The sequence below is a fragment of the Gopherus evgoodei genome, chromosome 1, assembly GCF_007399415.2.
Source record: "Gopherus evgoodei ecotype Sinaloan lineage chromosome 1, rGopEvg1_v1.p, whole genome shotgun sequence".
NCBI classification, from domain to species: Eukaryota; Metazoa; Chordata; order Testudines; family Testudinidae; genus Gopherus; species Gopherus evgoodei.
In genome coordinates, this window is record NC_044322.1 from 351,303,372 (window position 1) to 351,331,350 (window position 27,979).

At 46.9% G+C, this 27,979-nt stretch overlaps 2 protein-coding genes across 4 annotated transcripts in view; one reads left to right on the forward strand and one right to left on the reverse strand.

Moving 5' to 3' along the window:
- Positions 1-14,109, forward strand: part of DMTF1 (cyclin D binding myb like transcription factor 1) — a 56,301-nt gene extending 42,192 nt beyond the window's left edge. For both annotated transcript variants that reach the window (XM_030563558.1, XM_030563644.1), the window contains 3 exons: positions 341-724; positions 11,426-11,573; positions 12,416-14,109. In XM_030563558.1, the coding sequence (XP_030419418.1) occupies positions 341-724; positions 11,426-11,573; positions 12,416-12,525 (642 nt within the window). In that variant the 3' untranslated portion in view covers positions 12,526-14,109. The remainder of the gene's footprint in view (positions 1-340; positions 725-11,425; positions 11,574-12,415) is intronic.
- Positions 13,812-27,979, reverse strand: part of TMEM243 (transmembrane protein 243) — a 29,738-nt gene continuing 15,570 nt past the window's right edge. Inside the window, exons 1-4 of one of the 2 annotated variants that reach the window (XM_030563860.1) lie at positions 24,461-24,506; positions 17,475-17,525; positions 15,968-16,072; positions 13,812-14,265 (exon numbers count right to left, since the gene is read on the reverse strand). In XM_030563860.1, coding sequence (XP_030419720.1) covers positions 14,143-14,265; positions 15,968-16,072; positions 17,475-17,525; positions 24,461-24,481 — 300 coding nt within the window. In that variant the 5' untranslated portion in view covers positions 24,482-24,506 and the 3' untranslated portion in view covers positions 13,812-14,142. Of the gene's footprint in view, positions 14,266-15,967; positions 16,073-17,474; positions 17,526-24,460; positions 24,507-27,979 lie in introns of those variants that run through there. The other variant, XM_030563774.1, reaches the window with a different exon arrangement.

The following is a 27,979-nucleotide window of genomic DNA, read 5'->3' on the forward strand; positions in this document are numbered from 1 at the left end:
AAATGTTGTCTAGTAGTGAGATCACAGGATGGAGATTCAGGACTCCCTTGGTTCTAGCCGCAGTTCTGCCATTGATTCTCTTTACCTTGCTATGCCTCTCTTTATTTACTCCTCTGTAAACCAGATAACAGTTTCAACCAAGTTGCAGATTCATTGAATTGAAGGCCTTAAGGGATCATCAGAGCATCTAGTCTGATCTCCTATATGTCACAGACCATTAAATTTCACCCAGTTACCCATGTATTGACCCCAATAACTTGTGTTTGACTAAAGACAGGTGAAAAAGCAACAAAGTGCTAAATACTGTTTATTTTGTATCCTTTGTTAATGCTTCTTACAGCCAGAACATTTGCTGAATGCAAGTGATAATGTCACAGTGCAGTGCCACACACCGAGTGTCATAATTCGCACTGTTGCTACTGAAGACATCTCCTCCGTAACCCAGGCAGAACTTACTGTCGATTCACATATTCAGTCAGCTGACCTGACAGATCCTCCAAGTACCCTGGAAGCAGACACTTTTCCACATGACATCCATCAGTCCAAGCTGAGTGATGAAGAGCAGTCTGCCTACATTGACGATGACTCCTCCAAATTCAGTGGCAGAAATAGCACCGAACTGTTAGATGGGGTGATGGTAAGAACTGAAGAAGAGATTTCAGATACAGACCTCAAACGTGAAGAGGATTCCCACTCCAATTTAACTGACACTTACGTCACTGAGGTAAGGAAGTGCATGATTAAAATATCAGAATATCTGAAACTACTGCCCCTAAGACAGGGGTCAGCAACTTTTCAGAAGTGGTGTGCCGAGTCTTCATTTATTCGCTCTAATTTAAGGTTTTGCATGCCAGTAATACATTTTAATGTTTTTAGAAGGTCTCTTTCTATAAGTCTAATATATAACTAAACTATTGTTGTTTGTAAAGTAAATAAGGTTCTTAAAATGTTTAAGAAGCTTCATTTAAAATTTAATTAAAATGCAAAGGCCCCTGGCCGGTGGCCAGGACCTGGGCAGTGAGTGCCACTGAAAATCAGCTCGCGTGCCACCTTCGGCACGCATGCCATAGGTTGCCTACCTCTGCTCTAAGACCTTGTCTACACTACCAGGGTAAGTTGACCTAAATTACACTACTCCAGCTATGTGAATAACTTAACCTAAGGTACCTCAAGTCCAGTTAACTTATCCCATGTCTTCACTGCGCTGTGTCAACGAGAGATGCTCTCTGGTCGACTTACTTTACTCTTTTCGGAGAACTGGAGTACTGAAGTTGACCAGAGAGTGCTCTGCCATCGATTTAGCGGGTCTTCACCAGACCCGCTAAATTGACAACCATTGCATCGATTACAGCAGCATGGATGACGGTTCAAAATAAAGACCTGATGAGAAAATCTAAGTGTCCTTGTGAATGTGTCAATAGTGCTGGTTTTTAATGGTTGTCTAGCATTTTAGCTGCACGAGCATTTTGTGAAGAGGCTTTTTCTGTCTCAGAACTTTGTAACCATGTTGGGAGGTGGTGGTAGTTAGATCAAGGCTAGGGTTTGGGTTCAGATTCAGTGGCACAGAAATCTCACAAGCGGACTAGGAATCTGTACTTCCCAATCCTCATCTTGAGGATTTTGCTTTAATGCAGGTAGGTAGCATAACAGTGTGTGACCCAGCTAGTATGGATCAAAGCAGTGTACTCATGGTTTATGGTTTTAGGAGATAAACAAGCCAGCTATTTGTCTACCAAGTCAGTCTTTTCTTTACAAATATATTATGTGAGCAAGGGAGAGGTGAAGTACAGTATTTCTCACAGTCAACTTTTTACTCCACTAATCTTGCTAGTGTCCTCTTAGCTGCAGCAGACTTTTCATGACTCTTTTTGCAGGATTTGATTGGTTAAGCAGAATAGTCCAGTTATTAGATGTTCAAACACTTCAGTAAAGATTCAATTGTGAAACAAATTACTGTCTCCCACAGCTCCACATCTCAGACGCAGCCATGAGTTTATCTAAGTATAAATCTGGAGCCATTGTATAGGCTAGATTCAGGAGTGGGCAAACTACAGCCCAGGGGCCACATCTGGCCCTCAAGCTCTTGCTGGGGAGCTGAATCTGGAGCTTGTCCTGCTCCCGCGTTCCAGCCGGGGAGTGGGTTCGGAGGCCTCTCCACACGGATGTCCCCCCCTCTGGCTCCTGTGTTTAGCAGCAGTCACCCCTAAACTGCCCCTGCCGCAAGGGCCAGCCCCACAGCTACCGTTGGCTGGGAGTTGCGGCTAATGTGAGCTGCAGGGGTGACACCTGCGGATGGGGCAGCACACAGAGCTGCCTGGCCGAACCTCCGCATAGAAGCGGGAGTGGGGACATGCTGCTGCTTCCAGGAGCTGCTTGAGGTAAGCAGTGCCTGAAGCCTGCACCCCTGACCCCCTCCAGTGCTGCTGCCCTAACCCGGAGCCCCTTCCCGCACCTGAACTCCTCATTTCTGGCCTCGCCCCAACCCCGTGTCCCAGCCCTGATCCCCTTCCCCACCCTCCAACCCCCTTGGTCCCAGCCTGGAACACCCTCCTACACCCTAAGTCGCTCAGCCCCACCCCACACCTCCAGCTGGAGTCCTCCATCCCTGCACCCCAAATCCCTGCCCAGAACCCCCTCCCGCACCTTGAACCCCTCATTTCTGGCCCCACCTCAGAGCCTGCACTCCCAGCCAGAGTCCTCACCGCCTCCTGCACCCCAGCCCTAATTTTGTGAGCATTCATGGCCCACCATACAGTTTCCATACCCAGTTGGGCCATGAATTGGAACAATTGATAGAGATAAGTATCAAGAAATTAGACCAACTTGCATTTTATTCAGCTTGTTAGAGTTTGTTAAAGTGCACGTCCCTTCAACAAACTGTTCTCCAAAATGATGGATATAACAGATGCTCCAATTTTTTTTCCTCACTCAGCCAGGAATCCCACTATAATTCAGACAGTGTTAGATTTTGTTTCTGCAAGAGAACAGATATGTACATTGAACCATCTCTCTGCTGTTCTTTATGAGCAGAATCAGTACATCCTACATACAGTCCAAAGCTACTGACTTTCCTTAATTTGCATCCTTTTCTTTTCACTTTAGTTGAAATGAATGCAATAATAAGCCTTACATTTTAGGCAGTTTGAGAGCTCTATTTTAGTCTAGTCTAACCCCCTGCGCAAAGCAGGACCAATCCCCAACTAAATCATCCCAGCCAGAGCTTCATCAAGCCTGACCTTAAAAACCTCTAAGGAAGGAGATTCCACCTCCTCCCTAGGTAACCCGTTCCAGTGCTTCACCACCCTCCTAGTGAAAAAGTTTTTCCTAATATCCAACCTAAACTTCCCCTACTGCAACTTGAGACCATTACTCCTTGTTCTGTCATCTGATACCACAGAGAACAGACTAGTAGTTTTTCAAGTGCTTGCTCATATCCATTCCAAGTAGGTGTGTGCGCGCCGCGTGCACGTCCATCGGAAGATTTTTACCCTAGCAACACTCGGTGGGTCGGCTGGGCGCCCCCTGGTGTGGCGCCGCTATAGCACCGAATATATACCCCTGCCGACCTGTCCGCTCCTCAGTTCCTTCTTACCGCCCGTGTCGGTCATTGGAACAGTGGAGCGCAGCTTAGCTGATCTCCACCTCCCTAGCTTTTCGCTCGTTCTAATACTTATTGTGTATATAGTTTATTTTCTGTAGTTCTAGTTAATAGATTTTTGTAAAGGCAGTTAGTGTATATAGTTCAGAGCGTCGGGGATTAGCCCTTTCCCTCTCCCGGTGCCCAGGCCCATGTCTGGCTCACCGGATTTCAAACCGTGCTCGTCCTGCCGCCAGCCGATGCCCCTGGGAGATCCCCACGACTCTTGCCTCAAGTGCTTGGGGGAATCCCACCTTGCAGACAAGTGCTGGATCTGCAAATCATTCAAGCCGCAGATGAAAAAGGAGCGGGACTTTCGCCTTAAGCAGCTCCTAATGGAGGCAGCCCTCACTCCTCCACCTTCGGCACCGCCTGCCGGACAGTCCGCGCCGGGGAGAAGTGCCTCATTTGCACCGGAGAGCGCCGGCACCACGAAAACAGCTCAGCACCAACTGGCACCGGCACAGAAACCATCCCGGCACCGCTCCCTCTCCCCACACGCAAAGAATCTTAAAGCTCCTGCAGCCTCACTATCTGCACCGCAGTCTGAGCAACAATCTAAGTCGAGCCGCCCGGCACCAACAGCTGCCACGGCACCGACAACCTCCGCACCGTTGATTCCAGCAGTACAAGAGCCGTCGAGTCCGGTGCGTGATAGCTCCCTGGCACATGCCTCGGTAGAGCTCCTTGTTCCCACTATGCCAGAGACATTTGCTACGGCGAGGGAACTTATTGCCTTAACGGAGCCCGCTCTGCCTCAACCCCCTGTACTGCCGGTGTGGGTTATTCAATCGACAGGCAAGCCAGCCATGGTAAGACTACCTTCCATCGGCACCTCAGACAGACAGCACTCAAGATCGAGATCCCATCAGCGCTCTCGATCTTGCCATCGCTCCAGATCCAGGCGCCGCTTGCAGTCCCGGTACCGATCTCCTGCCTGATATCGGTCGCACTCGCAGCACCACTCGAGGTCCCGCTCTCCGGACCGATATTCCAGGCACCGGTCCAGTTCCCGGCACCGTCCAGCTACTCTCATCACAGAGCATCCAGATCCCGGTCGACCTCCCAGCACCGCGCCGGTCGCAGGTCCCGATCACGCTCTCGGTACCGAGATGGATCCCGGTACCGCTCCCCGGTGCAGCACGACATACGGTACCCTAGAGACATGGCTTACCCTCAAACAGGCTCCGCTCCGCCATGGCCATCGAGGCACGCATCTGAGTCATTGCACGCGGATAGTGCTGCCTATCCTGATTCAGAGGCTGGGTTCTCCATGAGGCTCAAGGTCGAGACCAAGATCCTCATCAGTGGTCCTTTTGGATGCCTTGGGCATATCACCAGGCCCAAGGTGAGCCCACGGTACCATCACGTTCCGCCGCGTTGGAACATCGCGCACCAGAGGCCACTATTAGCCGCCCCCCTCCAGCGGGTACAGATCACTCCCCTCAGGTACCAGACCCTCAGGCCTTCCCGGACCCTGACGTACCTCCGGACCAAGAGTCCCTCCAGGAGCCACTGGTACCGGGTCAGTCGTCCTCCGCTTCACCCGACGAGGCAGTGGCCAGTGGCCATCCTCTTCGGGCCTGCCCCCTATCGACCTCCGAGCTCACCAGGATCTTTTGAGGCGAGTCGCCTTAAACATCAATCTCCAGGTGGAGGAGGTCCCTGAGGTTGAGGACCCAGTGATAGATATACTGTCGGCGGATGCCCCAACCCACGTAGCTTTGCCATTTATACGCTCCATCCAAGCCAAAGCAGACATAATCTGGCAATCCCCGGCTTCTATCCCTCCTACGGCCAGAGGGGTGGAAAGAAAGTATATGGTACCCTCCAAAGGGTATGAATACCTATAATACTCATCCTCCTCCATGCTCCCTGGTGGTTCAATCCGTCACTGAGCAAGAACGCCATGGCCAGCAAGCCCCCGCCCCAAAATCACGGGAGGCTAGGCGGATGGACCTGTTGGGACATAAAGTCTACTCTGCAGGGGGCCTCCAACTCAGGGTGGCGAACCAACAGGCCCTGCTCAGCAGATATAACTATAACACCTGGCAGTCGGTGGGTAAGTTCACTGAGCTGGTCCCACCAGACTCCCGCCAAGAATTCCAAGCCCTTCTCAAGGAAGGAAAGAAGGTGGCGCGGACGTCCCTGCAGGCCTCCCTCGACGCTGCGGATTCGGCAGCCAGAACCGTGGCCTCGGGGATTACTATGAGGAGGATCTCGTGGCTGCAAGTGTCAGGTCTACCTCCTGAACTGCAACACACCATCCAGGACCTGCCGTTTGAAGGCCAGGGTCTTTTCTCCCAGAAGACGGACCCTAGGCTACAGAGTCTTAAAAACAATCGAATGATCATGCGTTCCCTCGGGATGCACACCCCACAGACCCAATGCAGGTCCTTCTGTAGCCAACCCCAGCGCCCTTACCCTCCGCCCAGACCGCGTCAAGACTTTGGCAGGAGGCACGGTCGCGGGAACCGCAGGCGACAATCTGGGTCCCAAGGCAGACACAATACTGGTCCCGCCAAACCACTGCCAGGCCCGAAAGTGAACTTTTAAAGGTGCGCCCGAGAGCAGAGCACCAGTCCTTTCCCAGGATCCCCTTCAGTTTTCCAGTGGCCTTTCCTCCTTCCTCCCTGCGTGGTCCCAGTTAACCTCGGATCGCTGGGTCCTGCGCACGGTGGAATTTGGATACCACCTCCAATTTATTTCGCCCCCTCCCTCTCAACCCCCCGTCCCTCTTCAGGGACCCCTCTGATGAGCAATTCCTCTGGCAAAAGGTTCGCACGCTCCTCTCAATCGGAGCTATAGAGGAGGTACTGGAGGAATTAAGGGGCAGAGGATTTTACTCCCGATATTTCCTCATCCCCAAAGCAAAGAGAGGTCTTCGACCCATCCTGGATCTGCGAGGACTCAAAATGTTTCTGAAGAAGTTGAAGTTCTGCATGGTATCCCTGGGGACCATTATCCCTTCCTTGGATCCCGGAGACTGGTACACTGCTCTCAACATGAAGGACGCATATTTCCATATCGCTATTTACCCCCCGCACAGACGGTACCTACGGTTTACGGTGCACTGCCAACTTTTCCAGTTTGCGGTCCTTCTGTTTGGCCTCTCCACGGTCCCTCGCGTCTTTACAAAGTGCATGGCGGTAGTGGCCGCCTTCCTCCGTCGTCGGCGAATACATGTGTTTCCTTACCTAGACGACTGGCTTATTCGAGGGACCTCTGAGGCCCAGGTCACCCGGCACATAGCCATCATCAGGGACCTATTCGAGAGACTGGGCCTGATGATCAATCAAGAGAAGTCCACTCATGTACCCACTCAAAGAATAGAATTCATTGGGGCCATTCTGGACTCCAAATTCGCAAGAGCCTGCCTGCCACCGCCCCGGTTTCAGGCACTAGTCTCCGTTATAAAAAGCCTCCAGACCTTTCCGACGACCTCAGCTCGCACCTGTCTGAGCCTCCTTGGTCACATGGCCGCATGTATCTTTGTAGCCAAGCATGCAAAACTACGCATGCGTCCCCTTCAAACCTGGCTCGCCTCAGTGTACCATCCAGCCAGAGATACCATAGACATGGTGGTCACTGTTCCTCAGAGCATCTTAGACTCTCTCAACTGGTGGCTAACACCCTCCCTGGTTTGTGCGGGACTGCCATTCCATCCGAGGCAGCCCTCGGTGTCCCTAACGACGACCACGTCGTCTCTCGGCTGGGGGGCTCATCTAGACTATCGACACACACAAGACCTCTGGTCACCTCAAGAGCTAGCGTTGCACATAAACGTCTGGGAGCTGAGAGCAGTCCGCCTGGCGTGCCAGACATTCCTACAACATCTGCAAGGTCGTTGTGTTTCAGTGCTTACCGACAACACAACGGCCATGCACTACATCAACAAGCAGGGTGGGACTCGATCCTCCCCCCTTTGTGAGGAGGCAATCCAATTGTGGGAATTTTACATAGCCCACTCGATAGACCTTGTAGCATCGTTCCTCCCGGGAGTTCAGAACACCCTGGCAGACCATCTCAGCAGATCCTTTCGGTCTCACAAGTGGTCACTTCGCCCGGACGTCCTATATTCCATCTTCCAGAAGTGGGGCTTTCCCCATATAGACCTCTTCACTTCCCGTGACAACAGGAAGTGCCAGAAGTTCTGCTCCTTCCAAGGTCTAGCCCCAGGCTCGATATCGGACGCCTTCCTAATCTCATGGAAGGAGCAGCTGCTGTACGCCTTTCCACCCTTCCCACTGGTGCACAAGGTTCTCAAAGTTCCGCAGGGACAGGGCTCGCCTGATCCTGATCGCCCCTGCGTGGCCCTGTCAGCACTGGTACACCACATTGCTGGACCACTCGATAGCCAACCCGATCCCTCTGCCCCCGCATCAGGATCTTTTAATGCAGGACCACGGCAGGCTTCACCACCACCAGACCTGCAATCCCTCCATCTCACAGTGTGGCTCCTGAATGGTTAACCCAGTCGGAGTTACGTTGCTGTGCCCCAGTGCAAGAAGTACTCCTGGGCAGCAGAAAACCTTCCACCGGATCTACGTACTTGGCCAAGTGGAAGCGTTTTTCTTGCTGGTGTCAAGCACAAAATACATCACCCATGGAGGTTCCCATTCCCACTATATTGGACTACCTCTGGTACCTTAAACAACCAGGCCTCACTATCTCATCATTGTGAGTGCACTTGGCCGCTGTTTCTACTTTCCATCCCGGAGAAGGTACTTACTCTGCCTTCTCCCACCCTATGGTCTCGAGGTTCCTCAAAGGGTTGGAGCGTCTATATCCCCTAGTATGATGCCCCGCCCCTTCCTGGGACCTCAGCTTGGTCCTGATGAGACTTATGACTCCTCCATTCGAGCCACTGGCGACCTGCTCGCTCCTGTATTTGTCGTGGAAAACAGCCTTCCTTGTAGCCATCACATCGGCTAGGAGACTCTCTGAGCTTTGGGCTCTGATGGTGGACCTGCCATACACGGTGTTGCACAAAGACAAGGTGCAGTTACGTCCACATCCGGCGTTCTTCCCTGAAGTAGTCTTGGCCTTCCATCTGAACCAAGACATATTCCTCCTAGTCTTCTTTCCCAAACCACATACATTTCATAGAGAACAGCAGTTGCATTCCCTCGACGTCCGCAGGGCGCTCGCCTTCTACATTGATCGGACGAGACCCTTCCTCAAATCGCCCCAACTTTTTGTGGCAGTGGCAGATCAGATGAAAGGCCTTCCCGTCTCTTCTCAGAGAATTTCATCATGGGTAACGGCATGCATCCGTACTTGCTATGACCTAGCTCGTGCCTCTCCGGGGCATATTACCGCCCATTCCACCAGGGCTCAGGCCTCTTCGACTGCCTTCCTAGCTCGAGTTCCCATCCAGGAGATATATCGAGCAGTTACGTGGTCTTCAGTACACACCTTCACTTCCCATTATGCCTTGGTGCAACAATCCAGAGAGGACGCAGCCTTCGGCTCTGCGGTTCTACACGCTGCAGTATCTCACTCCAACCCCACCGCCTAGGTAAGGCTTGGGATTCACCTACTTGGAATGGATATGAGCAAGCACTCGAAGAAGAAAAGACAGTTATTCACCTTTGTAACTGTTGTTCTTCGAGAAGTGTTGCTCATATCCATTCCAAAACCTGCCCTCCTTCCCCACTGTCAGAGTAGCCGGCAAGAAGGAACTGAGGAGCGGACGGGTCGGCAGGGGTATATTTTCGGTGCCATAGCAGTGCCACGCCAGGGGGCGCCCAGCTGACCCACCAAGTGTTGCTAGGGTTAAAATCTTCCGATGGACGTGCACGTGGCGCGCACACACCTACTTGGAATGGATATGAGCAACACATCTCGAAGAACAACAGTTACAAAGGTGAGTAACCGTCTTATCCATCCTCTTTGGAACCTGCTTTCAGGTAGTTGAAAGCAGCTATCAAATCCCCCCTCACTCTTCTCTGCTGCAGACTAAACAATCCCAGTTCCCTCAGTCTCTCCTCAGAAGTCACGTGCTCCAGCCCCCTAAGCATTTTTGTTGCCCTTCTCTGGACTCTCTTCAATGTTTCCACATCCTCCTTGTAGTGTGGGGCCCAAAACTGGACACAGTACTCCAGATTAGGCCTCACTAATGCCGAATAGAGGGGAATGATCACATCCCTAGATCTGCTGGCAATGCCCCTACTTATACAGCCCAAAATACCATTAGCCTTCTTGGCAACAAGGGCGCACTGTTGATTCCTATCCAGCTTGGATTGTTGCATGGTAACTTAACTTATTTTGATTCCTGTGTTCAGATTATGAAGACAAAAATGTTAGCAAGTCAAAATCAAAACCTTCAAGTCATTAGTTATGGGTAAAGGTATGAAAGGATGTTAGACTGTTTAATTATTTTAGGAAGAAAAAGCAAATTGACTTGGTAATTCTCATTTGTTTATCCTCCTAGCTAAATGGAAGTTTGGGGTCTGTGCAGTTTCACTAGTGGAGATAGAGGGGATTATTTTACTCAAGAGGAGTACTCAGGAGTAGGACTGACTCTAAAAAGGCCTCTGTAAACTTCTCTTTCTGTATAAGACATTTCTCCCCAACTGCTGCCATTACGGTTGTGTCAGTGCATGGAAGGTACGGACTCACATTGCAGGGGTTTGATAACTATAGCTAGAGAAGTGCCCAGTTCCCTTTCCCACTATCCCCTGTACCTTGAGGGCCAGCTTTTCAGTTTGGGCCTAGGAACCGCACCTCAGTGTTGGAAGGTCCAGCTATGCTGTTCTTTCTGCAGGCTGCATCCTTATTGAATTAGGTACGTCATACTTTGCACCAAGTAGAGCAAGCACGGATCTGGTCTAATTTAGTGAGGGAGGACCCAGCTATGATGCATGCATCGCATACATGTGTTCATTCGTACACTGCTTGACAGCAGCTGATAAGGGGTAACCAGCTGGGTGGCCAGTCACAAAGATAGTACTAACAAAACTGCCAAGAGGAACAGGTATTAATAAAACTGGCTAGCCAGCCCAAGCAGTCCACACTCCAGCTGTGAATCTGAACAATCCAGCTATTTTCATTCTGTCAATTCCAGTCACCGCTGCTGTTCTGCAGTCAGCCTTTAGCTGACAGCAGTCAAGATCACTCTTCCTTAGCGGTGCTTAGAGTAGTTAAAACTTGACAGTGAAAGCGGCAGTTGTAGTTATGACTCAAGGAGAAGTATCGGTAAGGTGTTAATTTTTTTCCTAACTTCCTTATTAAAATCACAAAGTAATTATCTGTTGTACAAATAATTTGTGATTACAAGGCCAGAAAGGACCATTGTGATTTAGTCTGACCTCTTGTGTAAACACAGGCCATAAGATTGCTTGAATAAATTTAAACTAGAGAATCATTTACCCCCAAAAAGTCTTGACTGAAAAGTTTCCAGGGATCCATCCCAACCCTTGGTAAGTTTTTCCAGTGGTTAAGTTACCCTCACTGTTAAGTTTGCACTTCATTTCTAGTATGAATTTGTCTAGCTTCAAGTTCCAGCCATTGGACTGTGTTATCTGTTACATTAAATCAAATTTTGGTCCCCATGTAGATAAGTATTGTAAAGATGTCACATATGTCTTACCACATCTAGAGATGAGTAGCTAACATGGTGCTTTTGAATGTGTCAGTCATTTTCCATTCCCTCTAACTACTACTCGCCGTGAAAAAGATCTCTGCCACAGCCAGCACCTAACTCAGTTTTCTAGAAACAAATGTTTCTGTATTCCATTATGGATAAACCTCTCACATCTTAACCTTCAATCTCTCATCATGCAGGACCTAAGTTCTCCAGCCACAGAAGAACAAGTTGATCAGTCTGCAATAAATGATGAAACTGTCCTTATTGTTCCTTCACCCCATGGTTTTATTCAGACATCAGATGATATAGACAATGAATCCGTCTTACCTCTGACAACATTAACAGGTACTATCAGACAGATGCTTAGTGTAACTGGCCCGAAACAAGATTCTTTAGTTCAGGGGTTCTCAGACGTCATTGCGCCGTGACCCCCTTCTGACAACAAATACTACTACACGACCCCAGGAGGCAGGACCGAAGCCTGAGCCTGCCACTCCGGGCAGGGGGTCCCAACCCAAGGGCTTCAGCCCCAGGCAGGGGGCCTGTAACCTGCCCCACCGCCAAGGGCTGAAGCTATCAGGCTTTGGTTTCATTGATGGACGATGCAGCTTAGGCTTCGGCTCTGGGCCCTAGCAAGTCTAAGCCAGCCCTGGTAACCCCATTAAAACCCCCAGTTTGAGAATGGCTCCTTTGGTTCAATATGGTAATTGAGATCCTCTAATCATTCTATGCATTATAGCGTTTATCTATGAATCTTCATATAAAACTTACCTTCCAAATCATTGCTAGTTTGAAACTTTAGAAATAAGCCTCTTTAGATGAAAGGATTTGGAAGCTTTTTTCCAAAACAAGGAAGTCATGCATTCATCTGCTTTCCTCCACTGCACCAATGGTAAATGTCAACTAATTAGTTTTAGACTAATTATACTGTAGCTGGAAGAATGTTGATAGCAGTTCCAGCCCTTGTGAAGACCACTCAGTGTGAGGCTTGAGTTAGAGATCGGAGATTGATCAGTAACGTTTGTTGTGTGCAATTCTATATACCTGCTTTTTAGAGGAAATTGTTTTTGAAAAACTAGAGGGTCTCAGAGTAGCTACATTAGTAGTTTAATTTAAATTGATGCAAAGCACTACCTATGTGTGTTTGAGGTAAGTTTGAGTCCTTAACATGTTATGGCTCATTGCAGATCCTATATTGCAACACCATGGAGAGGGATCACACATTATTGGCTCGTGTTTGGACAGTCCTGATTCTGAAGATTCAAAGGATGTTGAAGACTTAGTGAGTTGTCACTAAGAAGCAGTAATCATGTCTGCTTTCTAAATGAACCTGTTTGCATCATGAAATTACAGTTGCAATCCTGTTCCACCTTCCAAAGAAAGTAGTCAGTCCACACATGTAGACCATTCTCAAGTTGAAGTGGCTACAGTGCACTTTTACTGCTCACAAGACTGTGTACCTCATTTGTAAAGGGTACAGCAGCTAACTGAAGCCCCAGTCCACTACTTTGCAGCAAGGGGTTACTAAGAGTCTCAGTTGCACACTGCTAGGATCCACTCAGTCATTTTGACCTGGCTGTTGCCCATCTGTTGGACTTTATGCACCTTGAAAACTGGATGGAAGCCAAGGACTGTAGCCCTTAGCTTATTAGTGCAGCAACAAGAATTAGTTTGCACGCGCTTCGTGGAAAGTGGATGAGGATTTCTGCACTTCCTGGCTCTTCTACAGTACAGAGCTACGACGTGTTACTTTTCCTCTTGACGTTTAGCTGAGGATAACTCAGTGACTTCAGGGGTGCGGGCAAGAGCAGCATTGCAGAAGGGGTCTGTTTTCCCAGTCTCATTGGACGTACCAGTATTTCCAGCACATAGGACCCTAGTTACAGGGTTGTTCTTCGCTGTGCCTGTTCCTGAAGAGTCTGTTGCTGGCAATGGATGGAGTTGCAGAAAGATCAGAAATGGTTTGTTTGTTTTTTAAAGTAAAAAAATAATCACTACAGCAAGTTCAATAAAAGGGAAACTTATAAGAAAGGGAAGGCTGTGGAGGTCCACCAGCATCCCTCTAAAGCCACGAGAACAAAAAAGCCTCGAGCCTTCAGAGGCCATTCCAGGTCAGGTAGAAAGACTGCCTACCTAACCAGCTATTCTCATTACACTTCCAGCCTCTCTTTGAAGGTGAGTTGGATACAGCACATTAATATTTGGGGAATGGCAAAGAGGTGGTAGCACCCTTTACAAGGTCTTGAAGCAGCAACTCAGTGATAGTTTGGGCCTGTGTCCCTAAAGCAATGGAAAGCGATTCATTCGCCACTTCAGGCTCATAGCAGACACACTAGGCTGAGCAGCCTTCTAAGTGTGCATGTGAGTGTGCGCGTGAGTGTGGGGAAAATAACTACAGAAATTAAAAACTGATGTATAAATTATTTTATTTATTTCTGTAATTAGCTCTTCATAATCAGAGTTGGTCTTTCAGTCTGTGGTTTTGTTAATGTGAAATTAAGTTGTAGTTTCAATAAAAGGTTGCCTAGGGAACAGAAATAATTGTATAGTCAGTTTAAACAAAAATAAAGTATTTGTCTTATGTAACTGTAAGATGCCATTTATTTATTCTGTTACAGATCTTTGCAATGCTGCAATTATTTGTACAATAAAAAAATGCATTTTTTCCAAAATGAAAAAGCTTGTGCCCTTCTGAAACATCAGTATAGTTGGAATGTGCATTAAATGCAAAGTTAGCTCTTAAATAAAAGCAAAGTGTCATGTCATATGGCAATAATTCCTCCCAACGAGGGACTTTAGATATACATTTACATGAAAATCATGTACTGATTATCCCTGAACAACCCCTTTCTTCATTCCTGTCCAGCTGATTATCCCCTTTGTTCCTAAGGTGGAGCTAAGAACAGTCTCGCAATCATTTACCCACTTCATGGAAGTACAGGTTGGCACATATACATAACATGACAATAGAAAATAAGATATAGTAAATTAGATTCCTAAACTTAGGTTCCAAGTCTCCTTGTCGATACCAGTAGATCTAAAAAGGAGAGAGTGGTTTTGCATTAGAAATAAAATCAGGTATTTATATGCAAGATAAACAAACAGGCTACAGTTCAGTGCAGGAGTATGTAACTGTGAAACTAAGAAGTTCCAGGGTTTTCTTTAACATCCCCCCTTTAAATCGGACTAATGAAGAGAGCAGTTAATAGAAGGAAACCTCACTGAAAACTAAGCCCTAAGAACAACCACCCACTTCTCTCTTTCAGCATTCTTGTGGAATGCACTTCCACAATTTAGGGAGATACTAACCACTCATGTATTGCCTGCCAGTATCACAGTCAGCTTACTTACCGTTCCTCTAGACATAAGACAGTTTCATTTTGAGAAATGTTAATTATGCAAGTAACGAGACTTGTGAGCTTGCTTTGCAAAACAGTAAGGCCTGGTCCACGCTAGAAAATTAAGTTGGTTTAACTATGGTGGTTGGGGTGTGAGAAATCCACACCCCTGAACAGTGTAGTTAAACAGACTTAAGTCCTTGTGAAGGCAGCACTAGAGGTTGACAGAAGAATTCTTCTGTCTGCCTACCTACCCTACCACCTCTCATGGAGGTGGAAGTACCTATGCTGACAGGAGAATCCCTTTTCTCAGCATAGGTAGTGTCTACACTGAAGCACCACAGCAGTGCAGTTGTAGCATTTTAAGTGTAGACAAGCCCTTAGTACAACTGTGTCAATAAGCCATTAACATGTCAAGTAGATTTATTATTTCAATGGTTGTTTGAAAGCTAGGAAATTCACAGTTAGACAGATTGGAGTCAAATTAAAAAAAAAATCCCCCTAATGATTGCCAGAAAGTCTTTACATACTTGAGATGCCAACTTTAACTCTACTTGCATCCCTATCCTCCCTTTCCTGTGGCAGCTCCGACCAGTACAGAAGTTAAGTCTTACTTGTTGTGTAAGAAGACACACCATAGTGGGTGGGGGGGGAGTCTACAAAATTCACAGCTGTGAAAATCATGTCACAGACTATGAAATCTGATCTCTGGCTGCCCAACTCTGAAGACAGAGCAGAGAGCAGGGGCTGCTGGCTAGGCATCCAGCTCTGAAGTTGCACTGCCACCAGCAGCAGCACAGAAGTAAGGGTGGCAATCCCATGACCCCCTGCAATAGGCTCGTGACTCCCTTTTGAGTCAGGGCCCCCAGTTTGACAAATGCTGTGAAGAGATCACACTGTTAATCATGGCATAAATAACATTTCGAGATGTGTAACAAAGCTATGAAATCTATTTATACCATGACCAACCTGCAAAAAAGTGTGTTTTCTCCGTGATTTAAGTAAACCTCTTAAGGTTATGCTTACCTCTTAGCATAGTCTTTTGTTGTAGGATGTGACCTGTACACTCTCTGTAGCAGGTGCATAGACAAGCCTACTGTGAATGTGTGTTAAATATTAGGATGTTGTAGCCTGGATGCTCAGGAGGGGACAACAGGAGAAGAGAAGATATTTGATAGGAAGTCTGCCCCTCTGCATTCGCAGAATAAACAAGATTTCTACCTTTGACCAATATCCAGTGCTTTACCAGATTTCAAGTGCACATCTGTACTATAATCTACAGCTGCCCTACTTAGAGGCTACGTGTAGCTAGTTTACTACTGTATTATGAAAAACAAAGGATCTATTATGTACATAAAATACAACTGTGTATATTTCACAATAAATGTAGCAATTACTTACAAGTATGCCAGCAGAAACACTACACAAGGAGATGCAGAAAGCAAAAAATATATTCACTGGTTTTGGAGGTAGTTGAGGAAAGATAAAAGCACTGATCAGAGTGACCTGTACAGAGAAATACAGAGAGGCTAAATATTTTCATAGTGGCAAAAAAAAAAAAAAAGCCACACACCCAGACCCACTCACAGAAGCAGAGTTATGAAGTGACCAAGGAAACAGTTTAGGATTCCTCCTTGGGTATGTCTCACTACAACCAATACCCACCCACCATGGCGAGAGGCAAGGTGGAGGTATAAGAGGTTGGAAAGGACTACGGACAGAATTTTTAAATAACTAAGTACCCCTAACCACATAGGCACAATCCTTAGTGATTGTACAATAGTTCCCTTCCAGTGGCCTAATACAATCCTCATGTCCATGTAGAAGGACAGAGGGAAACAGAAAATTCAAGGGTCACACACACAAACCTAAGGGAGAAAAAGCCATGTAGAATTCCTTATGTATTAACCAGAATAGTGCTGCTTCTGGCAGTCTTGAAAGATATCCCACTCCCAGCGGACTGTAACCATTCCTCATGGATACAGGTCTTGCCACATTATCCTGTACCTTGTCACCTCAAGAACCAGGTCCTACATAACTGGGTTTAATTCTGAAGGCCAGTCAAAAAGTTCCAACTGGCTATGTAGCATGTGGCTAGCCAAATGTTAAGCCACCTAAACCAAAAAACAAAACAAAACAAAAACTGCAGTAGTGTGTCTTTTTGCAGCAGCTAATTTACTTCCAAGGTTCGGGTCATAATACAGGTTTGTAAATCTTCCAAACTAATTCCCCACCTATGTTTCATCCTAGCATTATTGCTTGGAAGGGATGTTTCTGCTACGTCTTGAAGGTGAAGCTCAAGGGAGTTCTGAGGCTGGAGGCTGTCTGTGATGGGCATGGCATTCTATCCTGGTTTGGTTCAAGGATTTTCTCTCTGTACTTTGCAACAACAGGCTGGATTCCCTGAATATTCACGCTTCAGATGCTTCCCATCATGTTGGCTCTCAAAGTCAGGAGAGTCAGCAGCTACCATCACAGATCATGGAGTAGCCTCCCCCTTTTTGTGATAGCATTTGGTTCTTTCAAGAGCTGGAGGAAAGCACAGTGAGATAGCACAGCAATGGGTGCCTCAAACATATGTAAAAATTTCATCCAGCACTAGGGAGTGCTGCTGAAGAGTTCCTTTCTCACGTGGATTTGGGGAACTTTATTCCTTGTTTTTAAAAGGACTCAGTTCCCGCAAAGCGGCAGCAGAAAATAAAACTGCCAAAAGAAAATGGCATTCTCCCTTCCCTAAAGGCAAAGGGTCTCAAATGACTAGCAAGCTAGTGTGCAAAAGATGGAAGCACATGGGGCTAAAACCTGGGCCCACTCAAGGTCAGTGGAAGTTTTCCCATTAAACTTCAACAGAATCGGGATTTGAACCACAGAAAGAAAAGAAATTTAGTTTGGGAAGTGGAATACTTACTATAAGCAGCAAGGATGTTAAGCTACCGACAGCTAAGTTGATGATTCGATCCTGGAAGAAGGAAGAAAAGGAGAAAGTAACACACTTGGTCATCTGATTTATCAGCCTAACATTTGATTATTGTGTGTATTACGATAAGACATAGAGGCTCTAATTGAGATCATGGTGCCATTGTACTACTGTACATTCACACAGTGTTTGTGGGGCTCAGCCCCCAAGGAGCTTACAAGACAAATCAATTATTTTTAAATTCCATCCTTCATCTATATGCAGTTCTACTTTGAAATGTAACTACATCTCACTGGACATCTTCCACTGTGTATTGAAGTCAGCAAATCTCTCATTGACAAAAGTAAGCTGCTACTCCTTTTAACTCCTACAAGCCCTGCAGAGCCGACACCATTCTGAATGAGAGAGCGGAAGTCTGTTTCCTGTGCATTAACCGTGGATTGTTTTTAATTTATTTTTTTAAAACACCACTTTCCTGTATTGCCGTACCCTCACACTTGGGTAAACCCACTAAAATTGTGCACAGGGCTGTGTGTCTCACACACACATACACCATTTAACCTGCAGAAGCTTTATTACTAGCAATGATGGAGAGAACCCAGATTGAGACAGGTCTTAGGTCAAGTTTGTAGGGCTACACCGCCTACCATCTTTGTACTTTGAAACCAAGTGAGATCTGTTCCCCAAGTTAGACACCTACATGACTTGGTGCGGGGCGGGGACTTCAACTTACCCCCAAAGCAGTAGGGTAAAAAGAGTGAGTGGGAGGAATTTGGGACATGCAGGGCTGCGGCAAACAGAGGAAAGAGGCGACTTTTCCCAGCTCCAGGGCTGTGGTTACTGGGGACAAACAGTGCTCCTGCCTGCCCTCAGCTCTGTGGCAGGGGTAGAGACCCTCCCTCCTTCCCAGCCCCAGCTCAGGTGCTGCTGTGATAGGGGAGGGCGCACATCCATCACATTAGAAAGGTAAGACTGATATTAAAATATGAGTTGTGTGCTTTTATTTGTAGAACAAAACAAAAATTACATTTTTTTTACAGCGCTTTTATCCAAAGCACTTTACAATAGTTAGCTAATGGTACAAACAACATTTGGAAAGATCGTTAAGTGGTCCACCGAGACCCTCAGCAATTTTCAAGTGGTCCGTGAAAAAACAACAACTGAGAACCACTGTTCTAAGGAATGGTAGGAGGGAGAACAGCAAAAGAAAGACAATGGATTTCAAGGAGGCAGACTTCAGCAAACTCAGGGAGTTGGTAGGTAAGATCCATGGGAAGTGAGTCGAAGGGGAAAAACAATTGAAGACAGCTGGCAGTTTTTCAGACAGACATTATTAAGGGCACAAGAGCAAACTATGCCACTGCGGAAGAAATACCGGAAGTCTGGCAAGAGACCACCCTGGCTTAACCAGGAGATCTTCAATGGTCTAAAAATCAAAAAAAAGAGTCCTACAAAAAGTGGAAACTAGGTCAAATTACAAAGGATGAATACAAACAAACACCACAAGTATGTAGGGACAAGATTAGAAAGGCCAAGGCACCAAAAGAGATCAAACTAGCTAAAGACTTAAAAGGGTAACAAGAAAACATTCTACAAATACATAAGAAGCAAGAGGAAAACCAAGGACAGGGTAGGCCCCAATGAGGGGGAAAAACAGTAACAGAAAATGTGGAAAATGGCAAAGGTAATTAATGACTTCTTTGTTTCAGATTTTACCAAGAAGATTGGTGGTGATTGGACGCCTAACATAGTGAATGCCAGTGAAAATGAGATAGGATCGGGGGCTAAAATAGAGAAAGAACAAGTGAAAAATTACTTAGACAAGTTAGATGTCTTCAAGTCACCAGGGCCTGATGAAATGCATCCTAGAATACTCAGAAAGAGAGATCAAGGCTTCAAAAATTTGGCAGGCATCTACCTGCTCACCAGAGATTGATTTGAAAGTCAAGCTTCACTCACAGGCGAGGACCAGAGACCAGTACCCAAGTGAGAAGGCTAGCTCCACCATCACCCACTGCTAGCCACATCGGCCTGGCTGTCCCAAAGAGCAGAGCACTGGGATTCGCACTGACTTTCATATAGGCCTTTGGGTAGCAGAGGTCTGAAGTGTCAATCTCCCCCTCCTGCTAGTTGCTGAAAGGGACAAGGAGCTTTCTGCCATCTCCCCTCCCTTCCTCCAGAATGGATCACTTTTGCCGGCAGACAAGAGAACAGCGGTGGTGAACCTGACCAATCTTATTAGTTTCATTCTGCTACTGCTGTGCAAAGCCAGGAAGAGAAGCAATGAGAATGGAGTAGTCTGCAGACACCAAGGCAATGCTGCATTACATTACACTCCAGGCACACTGGGATGGGTTTTTTGTTTATAAATGGACTCACAGCCTGCAGCAATTGATGGTTTGGAGGACACATTAAGCCCATTAGACAAGCAGTGCCAATTTATATTAAGCCAGGTAAGACGCATTCAGTTGCTATTCTATAGTAAAGCAGCAGCACTTCCTAACAAGGTTGAACTTTTCTCAAGCCTACATTCATTAAAAAGCAAGTGCCTACAGAATGACTTGGCAAAAGAACAAAGGACACAAAGCGGGGGCTGGAGGGCTATTGGGATACACGTCAGTAATGGCCTTTCCTGGAAATAAAGACTCAAATCTTGCTCCTTTCATCCAGCTGAATCCAGAAATGCTTTAAATAGGGACATTGGCAAGTTTAGGTGTTTAATAAACATGCTAATCTAAAACTCAAGTTTCTGATACAGCCCCCTTTAAATAGTATGAACGAGATGTTTTTGTAGGTTTTTCTTTTTTAAAATTTTACATTCCCCCTCCCCCACTCCATGCTGATGTGCAAGGGTCTTTAGAAAATGCCACCAGTCCTCCCCTCTGCTATGTGCATGCCTGCCAGCCCTTCAGGGTCAGCTTTGCTGCTCCAGTCATCGCTGGTGAACATCCGCTTGCACAGGGGGCCTTGCAAAGTTAAGTTGCTCGAGCTTCGGCTTCAGCTCCAGACAGTGGAGCTCGGGCTTCAGCTTTCTGCCCTGGACCCCAGTGAGTTGAATGCCAGCCCAGTTCAGATCAACAGAGCCAGACGTGTACCCAGAAGCCTCCTACTGCAAGACAAACCCAAGAAAGAAACCAACAGGACTCCACTGGCCATCACATACAGTCCCCAGCTAAAACCTCTCCAATGCATCATCAGGGATCTACAACCCATCCTGGACAACGATCCCTCACTTTCACAGGCCTTGGGTGGCAGGCCAGTCCTCGCCCACAAGCAACCTGCCAACCTGAAGCATATTCTCACCAGTAACTGCACACCGCACCATAGTAACTCTAGCTCAGGAACCAATCCATGCAACAAATCTCGATGCCAACTCTGCCCACATATCTACACCAGCGACACCATCACAGGACCTAATCCAGATCAGCCACACCTTCACCGGTTCATTCACCTGCATGTCCACCAATGTAATATATGCCATCATATGCCAGCAATGCCCCTCAGCTATGTACATCGGCCAAACTGGACAGTCTCTACGGAAAAGGATAAACAGACACAAATCAGATATTAGGAATGGCAATATACAAAAACCTGTAGGAGAACACTTCAACCTCCCTGGCCACACTATAGCAGACCTTAAGGTGGTCATCCTGCAGTAAAAAAACTTCAGGACCAGACTTCAGAGAGAAACTGCTGAGCTTCAGTTCCTCTGCAAATTTGACATCATCAGCTCAGGATTAAACAAAGACTGTGAATGGCTTGCCAACTACAAAACCAGTTTCTCCTCCCTTGGTTTTCACACCTCAACTGCTAGAACAGGGCCTCATCCTCCCTGATTGAACTAGCCTCATTATCTCTAGCTTGCCTGCATATATATACCTGCCCCTGGAAATTTCCACTACATGCATCTGACGAAGTGGGTATTCACCCACAAAAGCTCATGCTCCAAAACGTCTGTTAGTCTATAAGGTGCTACAGGATTCTTTGCTGCAGCCCAGTTCTGATTTATTTTGGCTGACCGCCCCCCCTTCCCTCCAAATCTGCTCATGGTTGCCAGGGGCCCCCAGACCCCTGGTTGAGAACCACTGGTCTAGTGCAGGGGTCCTCCATCCTCCCCCTATTGGGACACAATTTCTCCTTTTCAGCAAGGTGAGTGACTGTAACTCGCTGACACTTGCATGCAACCTCGCAGCTAAGAATCCCCAGCCTAATGCAACAGTTGTCAGACCATGCTCTATGCGCCTGTAGTGGTCCTTGGGGGCACTTGCTGATCAGCAGAGAGCTGGCTGGCTGACATGACGACGAGTCTTCTTGTTTCCAGCTGCTATATTTAGAGACACTGAACTTTACTCCCACACATAAGTAGTTACTGAAGTTGCCACATGAAGTTCGGGGATTGCAAATGGGAAGGGAGGTACTCCAGCGGTTAACACCCAGAACTGGGTGATGAAGATCTAGGTTCTAATCCTGCCTCTACAACAGACATGCAGTGCGACCCTGGACAGGTCACTAAACCTCTGTGCCATAGTTTCCACATCTGTGGTAGAAATCTGCCTGCACTGTAAGATCTGCAGGGCAAAGAGAGTCTTTCACTCACTATGTACAGTGTTATGTACACCTATGGAGCTCCGGGCTAAATGTGCAGCCACCTCTGAGGTAAAACAGATGCTTTGTTCCAACAGTGCACAGATCCGTAGAAAGATATCCTAACTAATTGAAGCTACAGGGAGATTTTCAATAGGTAGAATAGAAGAGTGCCCCAAATTTGAACCTGGCTCCCCATACTTTTGCAGAAGCATGCCAAGGGATTGCTGGGGGCCACAAACAGACAAACTATTTCCTGTCTCTTCTTTTGAGGCACACTGAGGGTACTCTTTAAAGCATGAAGAGGGAAAGCCTCTCAACACCGGTAAAAGAACAATGGCAAGCATCTCAGATTCACACGGTGGGAACTGCTATGAAGCTTTAAAAAAAGAAAACAGAACCCATGTGTTCTGTTCACGGTGTACACCCAAGAAGTTTGTTTCTCTCTAACAGTCTTGCAGAAAAGGTGCAATGCAACCCAACTGTATTCCTTAGGATTCAGAAAGAGAGAAAGCAGGCTGCTCACTGAAATAGAATGGCACAACTCAACCTGCCTCTAGGCCAGCAGTTCTCAACCCACAGCCCAATTAACACACAGCTGTGGCCCAGCTGTGCGCTAAAAAAAATTGAAAGTTTGCTGCTCTTGTCTGGCAGGGGGAGAGGCTGACTCAGGAAGACAGCGTCTGGCAGCCTGCTGGAACACTCCTACTACCAAGGGGCTGGGTGAGTGCCACAGGGGGGCAGGATGCAGGAGAGTGGATATCTGGGCAAGTTTGTGCAGGGTGAAGCTCTGGGAACTAGGGGTTTCCTGGGATGCTGCAGCACCTCCAGGTTTTAGGTGTGGCTCCGCTCCTGGCCCTGTGCCAGGTGCTCCGTTCCTGGTCCAGTGCTGGGGGTCCCAGCTGCTCAGCTGTGGGGTTCAGGTCCCAGCTACCCGGCCCTGGGCAGCAGGGTCCAGGTCCCAGCTGTCAACCCCATGCCGCAATGTCTGGCTGCCAGGCCCCACACCAAGGGCTCCGCTCATGGCCCCACTCTCTGGAGGGATATCTGGGCAGGGGGCACTGTGCATAGGGGACTGTGGGAGGTTGAGGGGGCACTGCGGTTCTCAACCTGCAGCCCACGTAACACATTGTGAGCCACATACGCAGCCCACAACGATAAAATAGGTTGAGAACTGACTGCTGCTAGGTCCAGAGATCCCATGTTTCCATACAGAGCTCCCTAGTGTGCAAGCAGGATTAGGAAAACCCCCTGAAATCTACATTTTAACAGCATTTTAAATACACCTGTCATATACAGATGCTTAAGGGTTGATATCTCTTTTTCCCGTAAAGGGTTAACTAGCAGTAAACCTGGAACACCTGGCCAGAGACCAATCAGGAGACAAGATACTTTCAAATCTCAGTGGAGGGAAGCCCTTGTTTGTGCTTTCTGGGTTTTTTCTTTGTTCTCTCTGGGTTCTGAGAGGGACCAGACATGTAAGCAGATATCTCCAAGTTTCTGAAACAGCCTCTTCTGTTCAATTTAGTAAGTACCAGTTAGAAAGGTGGTTTAGTCTTTTAATTGTTTTCTTATTTGGCAAATGTGTATTTTGCTGGAAGAATTGTATCTGATTGCTGCAACTTGTATTTGTGCTGGGGGGAGGATTCTCTCTAGTGTCTATAAGCTGAAAGACCCTGTAACGTTTTCCATCTTGATTTTACAGAGACAATTTTTACTTTTTTTCCTTTCTTTTATTAAGAGTTTTCCTTTTTAAGAACCTGATAGTTTTTTTATTCTTGTGTGAGACCCAAGGGGAGAGAATCTGCACTCACCAGGGAATGGGTGGGAGAAAGGAGAGAAGGGAGGAGGAAAAACCCGATTTCTCCCTGTGTTAGTATCACTGTCTCTCTCTCAGGGAGAGTCTGGGAGAGGGAGTGAAGAAAGGGGGGGGAAGGTGGATTTCCTCTCTGTTTTAAGATTCAAGGAGTTGAATCACAGCGATCTCCTAGTGTAACCCAGGGAAGGGAGGATCTGGGAGGAAGAGAAGAGGAGAATGGTTTATTTCCCTTTGTTTTGAGACCCAAGGGGCTTTGGGTCTTGGGGTCCCCAGGGAAGGGTTTGGGGGCCAGAAAGTGCCCCAAAACACTATATTTTTGGGTGGTGGCAGCTCTACCATTTCTAAGCTAGTAATTAAGTTTAGGAGGGTTCATGCAGGTATCCATCTTTTGGACGCTAAGGTTCAGAGTGGGGGTTCATACCTTGACAACACCACAATATTAAAATACAAAATCACATCATGGTCCTTTCACATGGGCTGGGATGAAAGAATGGTCATTGGCCAAGATTTTTCAACAGCAGCTAGTAATTTTGGGTGCCTAACTGAAGGCTTTAAGGGGCCTGATCGTACTCACCATTTTCTGAAAGTCAGGCATCTTTAAAAGATCTCAGGTTAGGCACCCCAAATCAGCAGCTGCTTTTGAAAATAATAAAAAAAAAAATGCCCATTCTTCCTACAGCCATGGGGTCAGACAAGGCTTTTGCTTCTGTTTGTGTATTAAGTTCTATTCAATCCTAAAATGATGAAATTGCAGGGAGGGTGTGTGTGTGTGTGTGCGCTCGTTCGTTCCAATAGGCTTGCCCATGAGACTGCTGATCAAATACTCCAATCCCACATCAGTAACTACAATAAACTTGAAGGCAGATGAAACTGAAAGCAGCAACAAAGCAACAAACACAGTCTGCTGGGAACAGTTCTCTAGCTTGTGGCCAGTTTAAACAACTAAATCTAGCTGATTAACCTATTCCATTTCAAGGTCTAATTCCCCATTTCGGGAATGGTTGCAATGAAACCACCTTTCAGGAACTCGAGGTTAAACCCACAAAGAGTGGATAAAAAGTTCCAAATATACCATCAGCAGAACAAGGTATTTCAGGATACTGGGATTAGAGTAACTGATCCTGAAATCCCAGGATTGCAGAAGTGATCTGAGATTGTATTTCCCAGCACCCAGTGGCACTTCAGCTCCTGGCAGCTTAACATGGCAAAAAAGGTTACACCAGGGGTAGGCAACCTATGGTACGTGTGCTGAAGGCAGCACACGAGCTGATTTTCAGTGGCACTCACACTGCCCGGGTCCTGACCACTGGTCGGGGGGGGCGCTCTGCATTTTAATTTAATTTTAAATGAAGCTTCTTAAACATTTAAAAAAAAACGTATTTACTTTACATACAAGAACAGTTTAGTTATATATTATAGGCTTATAGAAAGAGACCTTCTAAAAATGTTAAAATGTATGACTGGCACACAAAACCTTAAATTAGAGTGAATAAATGAAAACTCAGCACACCACTTCTGAAAGGTTGCCGACCCCTGGGTTACACATATATAAGCAGGAAACAAAGATGGCTACAGGGATTGATAACGGGATGGAGCCTTCCACGACATCTGGTCCCCCCGACTACCAACACAGGTCAGCACTGACCAGAAGCTGAAACAGACCTCTGTTCGGGACCAATACCCAAAGGGAGCATGAGGTTAGCATTAGCACAGTTGCTAGCAAGCAGGCGTTTACAACACACACACTACAGCTGTCATCCTCACTGGCAAAGAGGCCAAGGATGGAGACAGCCAGAGGATTAGAAATATGCCTTTAGAGGCAATTCCCCCCCACGCTCCCACCAGGAGAGAGGCATGTAGACAAGGAAATGTAGCGAGATCCATACAACTGCTGCTGCTACTTCCTGATCTCTGCCTGCAGAAAGGGCTTCGCTTTCCAGAGTTATCATGTAAGTTACTAACATATTGCATTGCACTGCATACAAAAAATGTTCAGAACACTACGTCTGCGAAGTCGAGCACTGAAAAGTAGCAACTGCTAGGATTAAGGGTTGCCCAGGCAACTTTGATTCTGCCCCCTTGTACATTGTGATGCAGGGTTTAATTACATGATCACATACTATTTTCCACAGGACGCTGCCTCATTCAGTGCACAGGATGGACAGTGGTCACTGAGTGGGTAGCTCTTCAGTAATGCATTTTATCCTCATCATTCAACGAACGGCCTCCTTTAACTCACACAATTCAGCCCATGCACTGAATACAGAATTATGAGTTTTCTCATTGGCTTTTCTGTGTTGCATTCACCATTGTAGCTAAGTGCCTCAAACTTTTTTTTTGTTTGTTTGTTTTGAGGCCACCTCTAATTATTTTTGACTGAACAGTTTTACATCAAAACATGAGGTTTTATCAAAATATTTTGTAGGAATGTGTCAAGTTTGACAAAATACCTTTTTTCCTATCTAATTTTATATATATGTATACACACACTATATATATATATATATATATATAATATATATATTTTTTTTTAAATGTCATGTAGAAGTTGAAATGAAATTAAGGGAACATTTTGATGATCCCAAACTGATTTTAAAAAAAAAAAAATTCATTTGCAGGAAATTTTGGCTTCTTGTTTCAATTCAGGATGAAAAAAATTAGAAATGTTGGAATTTCCTGCAGATTGGATATTCCGTTTCCCAAGCAGCACAATTGATCTTCAACCCACCACTCGGAGGTCGGGGCATTAGTAACCCCATTTTACAAATGGAGTTACTAATGGAGGCAGAGAGAGATTAAGGCCAAAATTATCAACTGTCCACTAGTTTTGGGTGCCCAACTTGAGATACCCAGAGCCTGATTTTTAGAGCACTTAGCGTTTGATAGTACTTTGTATGTTCAAAGCAAAGCTTTGTTGGGGCTCATCTAGTCCATTAGTCCGCACCAGCACATCACACACTAACTGGCCCCTGCCAGCATGCTACAAAAAGCAGGGCCGGCTTTAGGCAGATTCCCCCAATTCCCCAGAATCGGGCCCTGCACTTAAGAGGGCCCCACGCCCAAGGCACCTTTTGAATTTTTCTTACATACCCAGCAGCGGTCCGGGTCTTTGGCAGCACTGGATCCTTCACTCACTCCGGGTCTTCGGCAGCATTTCAGTGGCGGTGGGTCTTTCAGTGCCGTGGAAGGCCTGGAGTGAATGAAGGGCCCCCTACCGCTGAAGTGCCACCGAAGACCCGGACTGCCGCGAGGTATTCTAATTGGGTCCTGCAGTTCCTAAAGCCGGCCCTGCTAAAAAGTTCCCTAGTGCACATTAATGTAGTCCTGTTTCCAACAGTATTACATCAACATGCAGAAGGGAACTTTTTAATGCATGTCAGCAGGGTCCGCATGGGTCAGGTAGTGTGTGACACACTGGTGAGGATTAAAATGTATGCCCCACTAGAGCAGACTAACACACTGTGTAGACAAGCTCTTAAATTGCAGTTTGAGTACTCTGCACTGCTGCCGGTCTGGCCTCAGGTGCCTTAAGTCAGGCACGCAGAAAATGAACACGACTAGTGAAAAGTTTAGTTTAAGTAACTTGCCCACCATTGCACAGAAACTCTGTGGCAGATGCAGGGACGGAATCCAGTTCTTCTTGGAGTGCTTGCTCATATCCATTCCAATTAGGTGTGCGCACGCCACGTGCACGTTCGTTGGAGACTTCTTACCCTAGCAACACTTGGTGGGCCAGCAGGCCACCCCCTGGAGTGGCACCGGTATGGCGCCTGATATATACCCCTGCTGGCCCATCTGCTCCTAAGTTCCTTCTTACCGCCCATGTCGGACGTTGGAACTGTGGAGCACGGTTTAGCTGTTCTCCACCTCCCTAGTGATTCACTCTCTTGTATAGTATTGTGTTTACTGTAGTTTTAGTTAGTATTTAAGGTTAGTTTTTATAGTTCTGTATATAAAGAGGATTGGGGGTTCGCCCCTTCTCCTCCCCCGGTACCGGGGCCCATGCCCGGTTCACCGGGTTTCAAGCCTTGCGCGGCCTGTCATCGGCCGATGCCCACAGGAGATCCGCACGACTCCTGTCTGAAGTGCCTAG